This window comes from Pan paniscus, chromosome 20 (genome assembly GCF_029289425.2).
Source record: "Pan paniscus chromosome 20, NHGRI_mPanPan1-v2.0_pri, whole genome shotgun sequence".
In the NCBI taxonomy this organism is placed as follows: domain Eukaryota; kingdom Metazoa; phylum Chordata; class Mammalia; order Primates; family Hominidae; genus Pan; species Pan paniscus.
Genome location: NC_073269.2, coordinates 64,179,800 through 64,197,106, shown reverse-complemented (window position 1 = coordinate 64,197,106; position 17,307 = coordinate 64,179,800). Strand labels below are relative to the sequence as shown.

At 45.6% G+C, this 17,307-nt stretch overlaps 2 protein-coding genes and 1 long non-coding RNA gene across 8 annotated transcripts in view; 2 read left to right on the top strand and 1 right to left on the bottom strand.

The window, feature by feature from the left end:
• LOC117977046 (zinc finger protein 418) overlaps nt 1–17,307 on the top strand; it is a 70,598-nt gene that overhangs the window by 17,623 nt on the left and 35,668 nt on the right. For all 4 annotated transcript variants that reach the window (XM_034945894.3, XM_063600674.1, XM_034945896.3 and 1 more), the window contains one exon: nt 741–1,287. The gene's annotated coding sequence lies outside the window, so the exon portion shown is untranslated. The remainder of the gene's footprint in view (nt 1–740; nt 1,288–17,307) is intronic.
• Nucleotides 1,149–17,307, top strand: part of LOC100967321 (zinc finger protein 814) — a 51,827-nt gene continuing 35,668 nt past the window's right edge. Inside the window, exons 1-3 of one of the 3 annotated variants that reach the window (XM_034945885.3) lie at nt 1,149–1,287; nt 5,483–5,609; nt 7,627–16,600. In XM_034945885.3, coding sequence (XP_034801776.2) covers nt 1,255–1,287; nt 5,483–5,609; nt 7,627–9,365 — 1,899 coding nt within the window. In that variant the 5' untranslated portion in view covers nt 1,149–1,254 and the 3' untranslated portion in view covers nt 9,366–16,600. Of the gene's footprint in view, nt 1,288–5,479; nt 5,610–7,626; nt 16,601–17,307 lie in introns of those variants that run through there. The other 2 variants (XM_034945884.3, XM_034945883.3) reach the window with 2 other exon arrangements.
• The window catches only part of LOC134729649 (uncharacterized), an 88,691-nt gene continuing 85,384 nt past the window's right edge, over nt 14,001–17,307 (bottom strand). Inside the window, exons 3-4 of the long non-coding RNA XR_010110948.1 lie at nt 14,935–15,028; nt 14,001–14,122 (exon numbers count right to left, since the gene is read on the bottom strand). This is a non-coding gene — a long non-coding RNA (uncharacterized LOC134729649). The remainder of the gene's footprint in view (nt 14,123–14,934; nt 15,029–17,307) is intronic.

The following is a 17,307-nucleotide window of genomic DNA, read 5'->3' as shown; positions in this document are numbered from 1 at the left end:
ATCTCAGTGAGGAGAGGGAAGACTTTGAATAGAATGGGAGGCAAGTTTGCCCTGAGCAGTTCCCAGATTGACTTTTCCCTTTAGCTAAGTAATTTTGAGGCCACAAGATTTTCCTTTCACAGATTCTATCAGCAGGAGAGTTGTTTTCTGTAGGAATCACAGAGATTCAGCTTTGCACTCCTGCTGTAGGGGAGCACATCCCTAACTTCCTTCATTTGCCTTAGGCACTCTAAGGCTTCTGAGGGCCTTCAGACACATTATAACACAACAACGCTTATCAGCCTCTGCTTCCAGTGCAGGTATTTTGCGACTGAACGACTGTTTCAAACAGTGTGGTAATTTGGATTTTTAGCCTTTGGGAGAATCCTAAATAATAGTTTCAGCTTGAGCTCCCTATTATTTACCTTGAGCTCCCCGAAATCTGAAACAGTATTTTTCCAGATTCTTGAGTGATTAGTTACAGACACTAGTCTCCAGGAATCTCAATATGGCTTCTAAGGCTAGGTGAGACCCCTCCTCTGCCCTAGAAAGGCGCCGTTTTTTTTTTTTTTTTTTTTTTTTTGAGACAGAGTCTTGCTCTGTCGCGCAGGCTGGAGTGCAGTGGCGCGATCCCAGCTCACTGCAAGCTCCGCCTCCCAGGTTCACGCCATTCTCCTCCAGCCTCAGCCTCCAGAGTAGCTGTGACTATAGGCGCCCGCCACCACGCCCAGCTAACTTTTTTTTTTTTTTTGAATTTTTAGTAGACACGGGGTTTCACCGTGTTAGCCAGGATGGTCTCCATCTCCTGACTTCGTGATCCGCCCACCTCCGCCTCCCAAAGTGCTGAGATTACAGGCTTGAGCCACTGCGCCCGGCCAGAAGGGTGCGCTTTTTAAGGAGAACCCCTGACCTGATGGCGGGCTTTTCCTGCAGACGGACTCTGGGTATCGCCCTCTTTAGCGCCATGGAAAGTGGGGAACTACATTACCCAGAAAGCTCTGCGTTAAACGACAGCCGGTCAGAGCCAATGAGCACTCGGAAAGAAGGCATTTCCACGTGTGCACGTAACGTAAGGCCAAGACTTCCGGGGTCTCTAGTAGCGGCTGTGTATCGGTGACGCGGGTGTTTCCCCAGTTTGTGGCCCCTGAGTGCTGGGTGGGACCGCGGTGACTGAACCTAGAAGGTGGAGAGGAATCGTCCTCGGTGCCCAGAGGCGGCTCTGCAGCCCCGTGACGGCGACCACTGCTCCCGGGCCGTGCTTCCCCAAGTAGTCCGATGGCAGCGGCTGCGCCGAGGCGCCCGACTCAGGTAATTGTGGCGCCTTCTGTGCCCTCAGGTCACCCCATCGTCACCCAGGTCCTAAACCAGCGAGGGAGCGGCTCCTGCTCACGGGTCTGTAGCCGGTACCCGGCGTAGGGACACTGAGGCGCTCGCAGGAGGGGTCCCTGTGTAACTGTCCAGTGGGTTCACCTTGCCAGCTGCCTAGACAGAGCCGATTTATGAAGACTGGGGAATTGCAGTGGAGAAATAGTAATTGACGCAGAGCCGTCAGGCTGTTCTGGAGACAGGAGTTTTATTATTACTCAAATCAGTCTCTATTAGCATTCCGGGATCAGAGTTTTCAAAATTAATTTGGCGGGTAGGGGCTTGGGAAGTGGGGAGTGCTGAACGGTCAGGTTGGAGATGGATTTATAGAGGGTTGAAGTGAGTTTTTCATGCTGTTTTCTGTTGTGGGTGGGATGGCAGAACTGATTGACCCAGATTACCGGTCTGTGTGTTGTCAGCTGATCCATCTAGTGCAGGATCTGCAAAATACCTCAAGCACTGATCTTAGGTTTTACAATAGTGATTTATCTTCAGGAGCAACTTGGGGAGGTTCAGACTCTTGGAGTCAGAAGCGGCATGACCCCTAAACGGTAATTTCTAACGTTGTAGCTAATTCGTTAGTCCTACAAAGGCAGGCTGTTCTCCAGGCAAGAAGGGGGTCTTTTCAGGAAAGGGCTATTATCAATTTTGTTTCAGAGTGAAACCATGAACTGAATTCCTTCCCTAAGTTAATTCAGCCTGTGCCCAGGAATGAACAAGGACAGCTTAAAGGTTAAAAGCAAGATGGAGTCGGTTAGGTCTGATTTCTTTCACTGTCATAATTTCCTCAGTTATAATTTTGCAAAGCCGGTTTCACCTGTTTCTGACACCCGTGGGATGCGGTGGGGAGAGCAACAAGCACAGGGAGGGGCGCAGGCAATGGCCTGGAGATGGACGGAGCCGTGAGGATGGAACCTGTCTGGAACAAAGTGTGAGGTGGAGCTCTCCCTGGAAGAGTAAGCAGGCCAAGGGCTGTGCATTCAAGGTGAGGACGCTAGAAGCCATGGAGAGTTTTGAATAAAGGACGGACATGATCCAAATCCAGGCTTTTAAGGTTTCCCACAGGACATTCAAAGGAAGAATATCGCAGAGAGGATGAAGACTTTGGGGTCTTGGGAGGTTGAATCCTTTTTGTAGCTCACATAGGTGGTAGAGATGACATTTTGCACTGAGACAAGCAGGTCAGACAACCAGCCTGAGTGCCACCTGGCTCCAGGGACAAGAAAGGGTTCAGGGAGTCCTGAGCTTATCAAATCCCGTGACATATTTGTAATGTCTGCCTCTCCCCTCAGGCACTCCTGGCTGCAGAAGCACTTAGGGAACCCACACAGGGAAGTGGAGGGTGTTCAATCCCCTCATTGGTCCTGACCCCATCCACAGGTTCTCTAGCTTGTGGTGTGCTGGGACTCTTAAGTGCCATTTTTTCAGTCCTTTGATCCGAGGACCCTGGAGAATCTCTAAAGCCAGGATACTGAGGCCATGGCAGGTTATATGCAAGTATGCCCATTTCTGTCAGCCAGTGTAAACACTCTTGTAAGATTAACCCAGGATTTGCTACCAGGTTGTGAAATGCTTAGAGATAAAAAGGATCAAAGTCAGAAGGTGATATTACCACAGTTCTACTGGCTACCGGCTTCATCTGGTTGGACCTTGGTGCACACACTATGGGTTGAGGGAAGAGGAAGAAATGTCAGAGATAAGGCTCCTGCCATAATCCAGGTGAGGGTTAGTGGATCAGATACGTGGCAAATCACATGAGTCTGGATACAGGATTCACTTTTTGTAAAGAGACAGCTAGGTTTTCTTTCTGTCTGTCTTTTTTTTTTTTTTTTTTTTTTTTTTGTGGAGTTTCGGTCTTGTTGCCCAGGCTGGAGTGCAATGGTGCAATCTTGGCTCACTGGAACCTCTGCCTCCCGGGTTCAAGCGATTCTCCTGCCTCAGCCTCCAAGGTAGCTGGGATTACAGGTGCTTGCCACCACGCCCAGCTAATTTTTGTATTTTTAGTAGAAACGGGGTTTCATCATACTGGCCAGACTGGTCTCGAACTCATGACCTCAGGTGATTCGCCTGCCTCAGCCTCCCAAAATGCTGGGATTACAGACATGAGCCATCATGCCTGACAGACAGCTAGGTTTTCTAATGTGGATGGTAAGGGCATGAAAGAGGAATCAGGCATGAGCCCAAGGTTTTTGATCTTAGCAGCTGTAACCATGGACGCTGCATCAGCTGACATGAAGTTGGTATTGACATAATATTGACTGTGGATATCAAGAGTGTTGATTTGGCCATATGAAGAGTCAGTGACCAATAAATGGTGGCATCAAATGGATAACTAGACATACAGGATGGGGTATCTGGGAGGGTGTTGATACTGGAGACATCCAATATATGAAAGCTAATGGGTGAACTTCAGTACGTTAGTTATGGGTCCATTTAGGAGGACATGCTTCAGATTTTGGTGGTAAATCTTTTCAGGGGCCAGGAAGGTGTGACTACAGGCTGAGGAGTGGATCTCTTACTTACGTCCCTGAGTGATGTTATTGGGCTTCTTAAACACCTGACAGGGTGTGAGTGACCATCATGGCAGGATGTATCAGACAGTAGAGTTTGGAAGGGGACATAGACATCCGAGGAGAGAATAGACGAGATAGATGCATGCAGAAGCATAGGAGTAAGGAAGATGACACTTATGCCTGAGTTGGTGCCAAGTTGTAACTATTTATCACTGTCTGGACTCATAAACGTTTTGAGATGACTTTGGGAGTGCCTGGGGAGTTTCATTCAGCCTGGTGCATATGGGCAGTGAAAAATATGCTCATCTGTGATAGTAGATGTGGTTTGGTTCACAAATCCAGGGGCTGGGCTTTAAACAGCATTAGATGGACAGAGGAGGGTTGCTACAGCTGAGGTCTCAGCTGGTGCAGCACAAAAGTGAAATAGGTCCATGGATATCTGAAGCCATATGTGGTTCTGTGTGGCTATGGAGTCATTCCGGGAGACGTTCACAGGATGATTTGGGATTACCACTGCTATTGTAAACCATGGAAATTCTGTGTTAATATTGGATCCTATTTGTATTTGTCAAGCATAGTCTGGATGCTTACCCACATTTTGGTATAAGGCCAGAATTGAAGGCCCAATATGATGTGTCACTTTGACATCTTGTGAAAGTGGGACAACCTTAAAAGGTGTGAGTACAAATCTCATTCCCACTCTGCTCTCTTGAATAATGTATCCTAGCCTAACAGCCCGTTTTATCAAGGTGATAAGGCAGGGTTCCAGGTTGTTATATTTTGTGGTGGGTTTCAATTCCATCCCTACCAGCAGAGTTATGGAAACAAACCATTGCATATTCCCAAGGGAATCATGGGCCGTTATACCCTCTTCATCTTGTGAAATAGTTTTATTTGTGGGGGCTGGGTGCAGTGACCCACCCCTGTAATCTCACTTTTGGAGGCCAAGGCGGGTGGATCACTTGAGACCAGGAGTTCAAGACCAGCCTGGCCAACGTGGTGAAACCCCCTCTCTACCAAAAAAAAAATACAAAAATTAGCCGGGTATAGTGGTGCGTGGCTGTAATCCCGGCTACCTGGGAGGCTGGGGCACGAGAATCACTTGAACCCAGGAGGCGGAGGCTACAAAGAGCCAAGATCATGCCACTGCACTCCAGCCTGGGTGACAGAGCTAGACTATGTCTCAAAAAAACCCCCAAAAAACAAAGTTCTATTTGTGGGGATGCCAGAGAGAGGCTGATGGTAGGGAAAACTCAGGTAGGGGTGGCCATGGGGATGTGTCTTTGCAGTATAAAGAATGATGTATATTTAGAGAGGGAGTTTGTCCAGTGGGCTCAGGCAGCTGCCCTGGGCTTTACATGAGCTTGGATATCGCTATTCAGAAGGGGATGGACCTTTTTATGTCAAGACCTCAGCATGGATACCTATTTGTCCACTTACTGCTTATTGCTGATGGCAATTGACCAGTGGGCCCATGAAGAGACAAAGGCACTAGTGGACATAGTTTCAACACTATGTTGGGGACCTTGGGAGGAGGATGGGCAAGGGTGGGCGTGTGGGAGAGGTGGGTTGTGGTACCTCAGCAGAGGGGCTGCTTGTGGTTTCATCTGTCACTATCATAGCAGGGCACTGTGACCTTTGAAGATGTGGCTGTGAACTTTTCCCAGGAGGAGTGGTGTCTTCTTAGTGAGGCTCAGAGGTGCTTGTACCGTGATGTGATGCTAGAGAACCTGGCTCTCATATCCTCGCTGGGTAAGTTGCTCACGCTCACCTTTGTGACCTGAGCTAGTGTTACTGTTCCCCTGTTTTTCATTGACAGGACTGTCTTTCTCACTTAAGGAGCCTGGACACAGGTTCCTTCTACACTTCTCTATGTAAGTTGTGTGGTTGGTAGAAGTAAGGTGTGTGTATTGCCTTTTCCTCTCCTTAAGCACCTCCAACACCTGCTTTGCTCCAGGCTCCCAGGGAAGGAGTCAGAGTCAGGAGTCTAATAGGCACCTAAGTGTATCCACTTTGCCTGCTCTCTGGCTGTCAGGTGACTGTCCAAATCGGTAGCTCTTGTGTGCCCAGGTTCTATTAACACTTCCTTCCTCTATCTGACAATGCTTTGTGCCTCCCTGTGCCAAGAATTGCCTTCATTGACATTGTCACTACCTACATAGACCATAGACTCTTCTTGCAAGACCCTGCTTAGGAATTCTTTTGTAATACTTACCTTACTCTCCTGTGGGCTGTCAGGTGCTTAGTTGTCCTGAGCTAGTGTTGGGTGTTCATCTCTGCTCTCTCTCCCTTCATACTTATATCATCCAGTCCTATGTACTGGGTGTGAGATGGAGAGTCCTCCGTGTTTGACAAGATGTGGTTCAATTCAGGCTCATCACGATAGGCTCAAAGGGAGCCTGTCCCTCAGGAGTGCCATGCTGGGGGAGGGCATGACTTCAGGGGTTTATCCAAATCATACCAGAAAGCATTTATATTTGCCAAGTATTTTTGTGGCAATATGAGTAGGCACACACTATTTGTCTTTTTCTCCCCATTGTTGAGAGTTTCACATGTGTTAGTTCTGTACCTTTTCACTTCTACTGTGATATCCACCCCAGCACTAATACTCACATCTCACCCATTTTTCTTGTGCTTTCATCTGCAGTTGTCTCTGATATTGGTGTATCGATTACGTATTAGGAAGTGTATGCCCATGGTTAAACCATCCATGACCACCCTCTGCTGTGTTGTACTCATGTTTTCTTGGTCTTGACATATGCTTCTATATTTATATTTTTTGAGATGGAGTTTTGCTCTTGTTGCCCAAGCTGGGGTGCAATGGCACAATCTTGGCTCATTGCAACCTCTGCTTCCCAGGTTGAAGTGATTTTCCTGCCTCAGCCGCCCAAGTAGCTGGGATTACAGGCCTGCGCCACCACACCTAGCTAATTTTTTCTTTTTTTAGTAGACACAGGGTTTCACCGTGTTAGCCAGGCTCGTCTCCAACTACTGAACTCAGGTTATCCACTTGCCTCAGCCTTGCAAAGTGCTGGGATTACAGGCGTGAGCCACCGCGCCCAGTCCATATGCTTCTACATAGCACTCACATGTCATTAGGAGATAAGGTCCCGTACACAACTTGTGTTTAGAGGAAGGAGCTGTGGACCCTGCCTCTACTTCCTGTGTTGCCTGTATGCTTGTGCTCTTTACATCATGAGGCCTCCTGGATTCTGTGACCTTTATAGCCCAGTAATGCTAGGCAGCTCATTCTTCTTCTTCTTCTTCTTCTTCTTCTTCTTCTTCTTCTTCTTCTTCTTATTATTATTATTATTATTATTATTATTATTATTGTTTTGAGATGGAGTCTCGCTCTGTTATCCAGGCTGCAGTGCAGTGGTGCGATCATGGCTCAATGCAAACCTCCACCTCCCGGGTTCAAATGATTCTCCTGCCTCAGCCTCCCGAGTGGCTGGGATTACAGGCGCCCACCACCACATCCAGCTAATTTTTGTATTTTCAGTAGAGATGGGGTTTCACCATGTTGGTCACGCTGGTCTTGAACTTCTGACCTCAGGTGATCCACCCGCCTCAGCCTCCCAAAGTGCTGGGATTACAGGCGTGAGCCACTGCGCCCGGCCAGCAGCCCCATCTTCAACTTGAAGCCAACATTGTGTTCCTGCAAATATTTCTATAGATTAATTCCTCAATTTGTGAGACGTACTTGTGGGTGGGCTGTGCCTTCCCGTCGGAGGTACTTTGCACTTGACCAGCATTTTCTTGCTCTCAGGTTGTTGGTGTGGATCAAAAGATGAGGAGGCACCTTGTAAGCAGAGAATTTCTGTACAAAGAGAGTCTCAGAGCAGGACTCCTAGGGCAGGTGTTTCTCCTAAGAAGGCTCACCCCTGTGAAATGTGTGGCCTCATCTTGGAGGATGTTTTTCACTTTGCTGACCACCAGGAAACTCATCACAAGCAGAAGCTGAACAGGAGTGGAGCATGTGGAAAAAACTTGGATGACACTGCAAACCTTCATCAGCACCAGAAGCAGCATATTGGAGAGAAATTCTACAGAAAGAGTGTCAGAGAAGCATCGTTTGTAAAGAAACGTAAGCTCAGGGTGTCACAGGAGCCATTTGTCTTCCGCGAGTTTGGGAAGGACGTTCTGCCCAGTTCAGGATTGTGCCAAGAAGAAGCCGCTTACCCCGTAGAGAAGAAAGACAGTGAAACTACGCATGGCCCACCCTTTCAGGAGGGAAAAACTAATTACAGGTGTGGAAAACGCACAAAAGCCTTCAGCACCAAACACTCAGTTATTCCACACCAGAAACTTTTCACTAGAGATGGATGTTATGTGTGCAGTGATTGTGGAAAATCCTTTAGCAGATATGTCAGCTTCAGTAATCATCAGCGAGATCACACTGGAAAAGGACCTTATGATTGTGGAGAGTGTGGGAAATCTTATAGTCGAAAGAGCAGCCTTATTCAACATCAGCGAGTCCACACTGGAAAGACAGCTTATCCCTGTGAGGAGTGCGGGAAATCTTTTAGTCAGAAGGGCAGCCTTATTAGCCATCAGCGTGTTCACACTGGAGAAGGGCCTTATGAGTGTGGAGAATGTGGGAAATCTTTTGATCAAAAGGGTAACCTCATTCAACATCAGCGAGGTCACACTGGAGAGAGAGCTTATCCCTGTGGGGAGTGTGGGAAATCTTTTAGTCAGAAGGGCAGCCTTATTAGCCATCAGCGTGTTCACACTGGAGAAGGGCCTTATGAGTGTAGAGAATATGGGAAATCTTTTGGTCAAAAGGGTAACCTCATTCAACATCAGCGAGGTCACACTGGAGAGAGAGCTTATCACTGTGGGGAATGTGGGAAATCTTTTCGTCAGAAGTTCTGCTTTATTAACCATCAGCGTGTTCACACTGGAGAAAGGCCTTACAAGTGTGGAGAATGTGGGAAATCTTTTGGTCAAAAGGGCAACCTCGTTCAACATCAGCGAGGTCACACTGGAGAAAGGCCCTATGAGTGCAGGGAATGTGGGAAATCATTTAGGTACAGATCCCACCTCACTGAACACCAGAGACTTCACACTGGGGAAAGACCTTACAATTGTAGGGAATGTGGGAAATTATTTAACAGGAAGTATCATCTTCTCGTTCATGAGAGAGTTCACACTGGAGAAAGGCCATATGCGTGTGAGGTATGTGGGAAATTATTTGGTAATAAGAACTGCGTGACTATACATCAGAGGATTCACACTGGAGAAAGGCCGTATGAATGCAGTGAATGTGGTAAATCATTTCTTTCCAGCTCTGCGCTTCATGTTCATAAAAGAGTTCATTCTGGACAAAAGCCTTACAAGTGCAGTGAATGTGGAAAATCCTTTTCTGAATGTTCCAGTCTCATTAAACACAGGAGAATTCATACTGGAGAAAGGCCTTATGAATGCACCAAATGTGGAAAAACATTTCAGCGAAGCTCTACCCTCCTTCATCATCAGAGTTCCCACAGGAGAAAGGCCTTATGAGTACAGTGAATACGGGAAATCCTTTGCTGAAGCATCCCGTCTCGTTAAACACAGGAGAGTTCATACTGGAGAAAGGCCTTATGAGTGCTGTCAATGTGGGAAACATCAGAATGTCTGCTCTCCTTGGTCTTAAGAGACTTCGCGTTGGAACGGAGTCTCATTCTGTCACCCAGGCTGGAGTGCAGTGGTGCAGTCTTGGCTCACTGCAACTTGGGCCTCCCAGGTTCAAGTGATTCTCCTACCTCAGCCTCCCAAGGAGCTGAGATTACGAGTACACCACACCATGCCCGGCCAAATACTTGGTTTTCGGTACCACAAGAACTATGAGCTGGTTATCCACTTCATGTGGAATCATAAGTGTCCCCAAGTGACAATAGGTATAGATTGCTGGGCAGTGAAACAGTTAAGATGTCACCGTAGCTTGCTTTCTATTCAACATCTTTCTAAGATTACCTTACTATTTCTTTTGTTCCAAGTTTGTATTTCCTCAGAGTTCTCACATATGGAAAGGATACACACTTTGTAGAAACAAGAACTTTATGTTATCCAAGTTCCAGGATAGCCATGAGCTCCAGTTACCTCAGAGCTCCGAGTCCTCTACTCAGTACCCGTTGAGATTTATGTGTTCTGAGGCTTTTGTCTTCTAGCTACTTACTTCATTCTCCATGGGTAACGTCATCCATCCACATTAACTAATTTCCTCACTCCAAGCTCTTTTCTAGAGATAATCTCCAGTCCCTGTGCAGACACTGTCATTGCACTTTCTGCTGAAACGGTAGTTTCTTGCCAGCAAGGTGAGATTATGGAATCCAGAATCTTTTTTCAGGGGCCACATGCCCATTTCCCCACTTGCATGAATGTCGACACTGCAGCCACAGTTTTGGCCGTAAATGTGAATTTGGCAAGTAACCACTGTTCCCAAATTGGGAAATGTCCCAATCAGAAGAAGATTATCTGGGACACTGATACTGACAGGGAGATGGGACATTCTGAGGGACTCGGAGGCAGGGTGCCACCTCCTCAGCTTCCCTGAGGGCTGCCTAGAATCTCTGTTTCCTCTCACTCTGAATTATTCTTCCTCTCATGACTGACCAAACACATGGAACCTCACAAAGTCCGTTTTAAGAGCTTTATCTTGTGAAGTGAAGAACATGAAGACAGTTTGAATCAAAGTTATTGAGTGGACACTTAATGTCTTTATAACATTTTTTACATATGTGTTTGTGTTTTGGGGGGAGCATAATTTGCAAATGGAATATCTGTTATTTTACTAAGATGCTTCATGGATACAAGAGTTAAAACTTCCTGTCCCATTTAGTGAAACAAAAGGTTAAGAAATGTGGATAAAGCTTGTAAGTTAGAAATGGCAAGATAATCAGCTATATGAAGAATCTCAGCTGGGTGTTTTGGCTCAGGCCTGTAATCCCAGCACTTTGGGAGGCTGAGGTGGGCGGCTTACAAGGTCAGGAGTTCAAGACCACCCTGGACAATATGGTGAAACCCTGTCTCTACTAAAAATACAAAAATTACCCAAGCATAGTGGTGGGTGCCTGTAGTCCCAGCTGCTTAGGAGGCTGAGGCAGGAGAATTCGTTAAACCTGGGAGGCATAGGTTGCAGTGAGCCGAGATTGCACCACTGCACTCCAGCCTGGTGACAGAGCGAGACTCCGTCTCAAAAAAAAAAAAAAAAAAATCTCAATCCCTAAATGTTACCTTTTATAACAGCAGGTTATATGGGCTTAGATATTATCCCTAAATTTTTTTTTTTTTTTTTTTTTTTTTTTTTTTTGAGACAGAGTCTCACTCTGTCACCCAGACTGAAGTGCAATGGCATGGTCTCGGCTCACTGCAACCTCCGCCTCCCAGGTTCAAGTGATTCTCTTGCCTCAGCCTCCCGAGTAGCTGGGCCTATAGGTTCCCTCCACCACGCCCAGCTAATTTTTGTATTTTTAGTAGAGATGGGCTTTCACTACGTTAGCCAGGCTGGTCTCAAACTCCTGACCTCATGATCCACCCCCCTCGGCCTCCTAAAGTGCTGGGATTACAGGCATCTGCCACCGCACTTGGCTTATCCCTAGAAATCCTATGATAGCATGATGTATAGGCACCTAAAGGCATGGCACTTGAGAAATGTGAATAAAAGATTGTAAATTACAAATAGCAAGGTACAGTCAGATGTTAACAGTCTCAACCTCTAAATGTCACCTTGTATTACAGCATGTTATATAAGTACATACAGGCACATACATGAAATAGTGATACTTCATTCTCAGTAATATTTTTCATCCTTCTCACTAGAAAGATCTTTGATGATTTTTAATCAACATAGGAGTTTCAATGATATCTAGAAGTTTAAAAGGGCTCGTTCAAACAAATTATGACCATACACCCTGAAGAGTATGTGTCTGTCTCTTGTGGTGTAAATTTTTATTTTATTACATCCAATTATGTTCCCACAAAACCTTTATAATTGGGAAATTAAGGAGCCTTCCTCGGAAATGGAGGTTGCAATCAGCTGAGATGGTACCACTGCACTCTAGCCTGGGCAAAAGAGCAAGGCCCTGCCTCAAAAAAAACAAAACTTTTTTCTTCATAAACTACAGTTTATATAGGCAAAACTTTCAGTACTAAGCAATTTTAGTCTCTGCAGGCTCTTGTCTTGAATTAAAACAATTTTTGTTAATTTTCTTACGAAGTTAAATCTTCCTGCTTGTATGGAACTTATATGTTGAAATTTTTTTGTACAAAAGATTCATACATCTTTCCTGTTTGAAATTATTTTACTGTGCTTCATCAATCTAATGTTTGTTATTTTTATTACACCAGTAATTTCCTCATTGTGTTGAATCTGAAAGTGGCATAGAAATTGATACATACCTAGAAATGTTTAGCCAGTCGGTGTGTATTTGATGTAGCAATTTTTTCCTTTGAATCACATACTCTAAGAGAAGTAACTTCCTCTTGCTAACCTCTACTTTGCCTAAGTGATGAATTAATCCTCTTTAGATGATTATAGTTATCTTTTCAACACTTAGCAAGAAAGAATCTATAAAGAAGAACTATAAATCTGTAAAGAAGAACTTTCCCAGCCGGGCGCGGTGGCTTTGGTTCAATGCTTCTCAGCCTTTTGGCTAAGATCAAGTGTGAGACGCAGTTTCACTCTTATTGCCCAGGCTGGAGTGCAATGGTGAAATCTCGGCTTACCGCAACCTCCGCCTCCCAGGTTCCAATGATTCTCCTGCCTCAACCTCCAGAGTAGCTGGGATTACAGGCACCCGCCACCACACCTGGCTACTTTTTTATATTTTTAGTAGTGACAGGGTTTCACCCTGTTGGTCAGGCTGGACTTGAACTCCTGACCTCAGGTGATCCACATGCCTTGACCTCCCAAAGTGCTGGGATTATAGGCATGAGCCACTGCACCCAGCCCCCAGCATCATTTTCTTCAGAGAACATTCGAGGATTCTTCATGATGGCTGGGCTTTTTTTTTTTTTTTTTTGAGACGGAGTTTCACTCTTGTTGCCCAGGCTGGAGTGCAATGGCACACTCTTGGCTCACCACAACTTCTGCCCCCTGAGTTCAAGCAGTTCTGCCTCAGCTTCCCGAGTAGCTAGGATTATAGGCATGCACAATCACAGCCGGCTAATTTTGTATTTTTAGTAGAGACGAGGTTTCTCCATGTTGATCAAGCTAGTCAGGAACGCTCGACCTCAGGTGATCCGCCCGCCTTGGCCTCCCAAAGTGCTGGGATTCCAGGCGTGGGCCACCACTCCCGGCGATGCCTGGGCTTTCATTGGGTATTAAGTCTACAAACAGCACCTTCAATTTAAACTGTCAATTACAGTTCTTAAGATTTAGGAAGTGATGGAGCTTGGAAAGTTACGAGATTACAAAATCCGTGAAAGTCCATTAGAAAAACCACAAGATGGAAAAAAGTATAAACCAGGCCACAAAGAAGCTTCAGAGGTCCCTGCTGTCCCAGGGACAGATACCTGCAGTGTCCAGCATCTCAGTGAACATGACCTGCTTTCAAAGGCAGGGGCTTAAAGCGAGGGTGGCATGGGACCGGTGGAGGCAAAGTGTTGGGGTGATCAGACTCAACACCTGGTCACTGGGGCTATGAAGTCTGGCAGAGTCAAAGGAATGAGACAAGACAAGAGTACATAGGGTGGGTCTCAGGGGCCAACGCCAGTATGGAGGCTGCAAAGGCCCTGAGCTCTAGGAGCCCACACTATTTATTGGTAATCAAACAAAGAAGCAGGTGGAGAGGACGTGCGGACGTGGGGGTAGAAAGCGGTGCATCAAGTGTAGCTGTGATGGCTTAGCATATGCTCTGCTACTTGAGATAAGGGAGAATAGGTTCTTCTAATTCAAGATACAATCAATTTATGATCTTGGGAGAACAAAGTGCAAGGGGCCAGTGAGTCTGGACACACTCCAAAGGCTACAGGGGGTTTTATGCCCTGAGCCCTGGGTTCTCTCCGAGCCACAAGGGGTTTTATACCCTGGGTTTAGACTGTAGTGCGGCAGGGCAGCCTTCCACCCTTTGGCACAGAGTTTGGTGTTCCAAAGGTCATGAGGGGTTTTAGACCCTGGACCCAGGACATGTTCCAAGACTCTTTTACATTATGTCAGAAAAACGAGCCCTGCCTCAGCTCTTCTGCCAACATGTTTCCCTTTTTTGTCCTGCAAAACCGCCACAGCTATCATTGCTTGTTCTTGGCAGCGGCTTTCTCTCCAGAAGCGGCTTCCGCATCTGTAGATTAAAAGGAGACAGCACAAGCACATAATTATTAGAACAAAATCTACAAGTGTAGAGTTTCCAGTGGTCTTAATCCATTTAAGAGAATTGATTGCAGACAACCCATTGGCTGCCTCGCTGAAAATATCAGTTCCAGGGAGCAGGGCTAAGTGAGCCTGAGAGGCTTCAAAAACCTGCTCTTTTACTTTTACAATATCAAGGGTGAGATTTTCCTCTCTGCCCACTAGATGGCATTTAATTTCCCATTGGTGTTCTGTTTCATTCTAACTATGAGGAGTAACGCAAAAATCGGATGTATTCCAGTCACATTGCATTTGAATTCTAGTTTCTAAACTTATGATGCAATCCCCCATCCAAGTTACTGTCTGAGGGACATCATTAATTTGACTAACTATATTTTGATCTGTTTGGGCCTGAGAGCTCCATAATTTCATAGAATTCTTTTTCCATTTATCAACAAATTCGACAGTTTGCACAGATGAGTGTAAAGCCACACTAGCTACTGCAGCAGTGGTGGTAACTGCAATGAGGCCAATTATAGCAAATATAAGAGCAACTATAAATCTTTTTGAACGGGATAAGAGTTTTGTAAGGATCTCAGTTATAATGTGAATGGATGGTGATGCCTCCCATGGTCTATTTGGAGACACAGGGATCCAAACTCCTTCTCTGGCTCTAATTAACAAGATAGTTTGATTTTTATCAAGATGTCGTTAATGCAAGTAAACAAGTGACATTCCTGGCAGGTGATAAAACGGGTATTTATGTCAACAGTAATATTTCCGGCCTGGCGGGGTGGCTCACACCTGTAATCCCAGCACTTTGGGAGGCTGCGGCGGGCGGATCACGAGGCCAGAAGATCAAGACCATCCTGGCTAACACGGTGAAACTCCGTCTCTACTAAAAAAAATAAATAAATAAAAAGCCACAAAAAATTAGCCGGGCATGGTGGTGGGCGCCTGTAGTCCCAGCTACTCGGGAGGCTGAGGCAGGAGAAAGGCATGAACCAGGGAGGCGGAGCGTGCAGTGGGCCTAGATCACACCACTGCACTCCAGCCTGGGGGACAGAGCGAGACTCCGTCTCAAAAAAAAAAAAAAAAAAAGAGTAATATTTCCTACTGCTAACATAAAAGGTGGTCGGACACAATTTTGATTCCAAAAGGTCCTGTTAGAAAGAAGAGAGAGAACATATTTATATTTACCTCCCTCCCCTTTATACTTATTATATTTACCCTCCCAAATTTTGATTGAACTTTGAGCCATAGCTAATTTCCATAATCCTGAATGTTCCTGTCCTATGGCAGGAGATATCATTTTTGGAATAGGGGTGACAATGCCACCAGGGCTCCATATAATAGGGACATCAGCTTCCGTCTGAATGTACTGTGTATGGTTCTCTTTCCAATGAGTCCATCAGCTTATTTTATAAGAAGGCCCTTCAGTGCAATTTTTCTTAAAAATCCCCTTAGGGGACCAATCAATGACGATTCCATAGGAATTATTTTGTAGCACCCCAGCCTTACTTGCTACACAATTTCCCCAATGCCAAGCACCCACACCTTCAAACCAAACTCTATTTTGTTTACATTCGAGTTTGTCTGGTCAGAACTGCTGAGTTTCAGGGCTGGAATGGTTATATTTTAAACTTTGCCCTGAAATCATATATAAAGTAGCCTGTGATTTATTTTTTCCAGGGATTACTGCCAACCATACTTGTGTGCCAATTCGTAAGCATCCAGCAGCAGGTCCTAGGCATATTGGAGGATATTTATATCCTATTGATATATTCATTTTCATCCCTTCCTCATTAGGATGCATCGGCACTCTGTTATCTATGGGCTCAGGCATCGAGGTTCTGTCATTGTTGTACACCTCAATAATAGGGTCCATCCAACTCACAGACCTAATTAAAGGAGGAAATGGGACATAAGTCCAATAAGTAAAATTTTGAGTTGCTTTTACAGTAGGGAGGCTTACCGCCACAGTAAGTACCACCATCATAGCCACCATTAGGTTACTAGTTGTTTTTGATTTGTTCTGTGCTCTCAGATTGTCATCTGCCATCTGTGCCAGTTTCTTGATTTGTCCCCATGTTGGAGGGTCTGCCTGGCGAGTATTCTTGGTCTTTTCCTTTGTCTCTGAGATGTTCATTCATGCCATCACTCGTATAGGGAGTTCTGGCTCTTCCCAGAGTCCTCTCTTCCTGGTGTGGCTCATGATAGACCTTCAGATGTTTGGTGGGCACCCACAGAGGCACCTGATTGTCACTTGGAGAGACAGAAGCAAATCCTCTTCCCCATGTAATTATTTTTCCTTTTCCCCAACTCTTTGTATGTGCATCCCTCCACTGTATATCTTGTCTGGCATTTTTATTTTCCTTTTGTCCTGTTAAGTGTTGTTCAGCTGCTGTCATGGGCTGATCCTTTTGTAAATTTAAAAAATTTAATGTTAATAAAGCGAGGTGTAATTGTATATGTAGGGTTTTATATACCTGGTCTCCCTCTTTCTGTTTTTGTAACTGAGTTTTTAAGTTAACAACGAGCTCTTTCAACTATCTCTTGTCCCTGTGAGTTATATGGAATACTTGTAGTATGAGTAATATTTCACTGCTGTTAAAATGCAGCCATGGCTGCTGGGCGCGGTGGCTCACACCTGTAATCCCAGCACTTTGGGAGGCCAAGGCGGGCGGATCACGAGGTCAGGAGATCAAGACCACGGTGAAACCCCGTCTCTACTAAAAATACAAAAAAAATTAGCCGGGCGCAGCGGCGGGTGCCTGTAGTCCCAGCTACTCAGGAGGCTGAGGCAGGAGAATGGCGTGAACCCGGGAGGCGGAGCTTGCAGTGAACCGAGATTGGCCACTGCACTCCAGCCTGGGCGACAGAGCAAGACTCCGTCTCAAAAAAAAAAAAAAAAAAAAAAAAAAAAAAAATGCAGCCATGGCTTTGCTGCAATACTCTGGGCCATTATCGGTTTTGGTTTTTTCTGGGATTCCCATAACTGCAAAGCAAAAAAAAGGTTTTTTAACATGAGCTGTAGCTTCCCCTGTTTGATATGTGGCCCAGATAAAATGTGAATAAATATCTACTGAAACATGAACAAAGGACAATTTTCCAAAAGTGGGAATGTGTGTTATGTCCATCTGACAGACGGAATTTGGAGATAGACCTCTAGGGTTA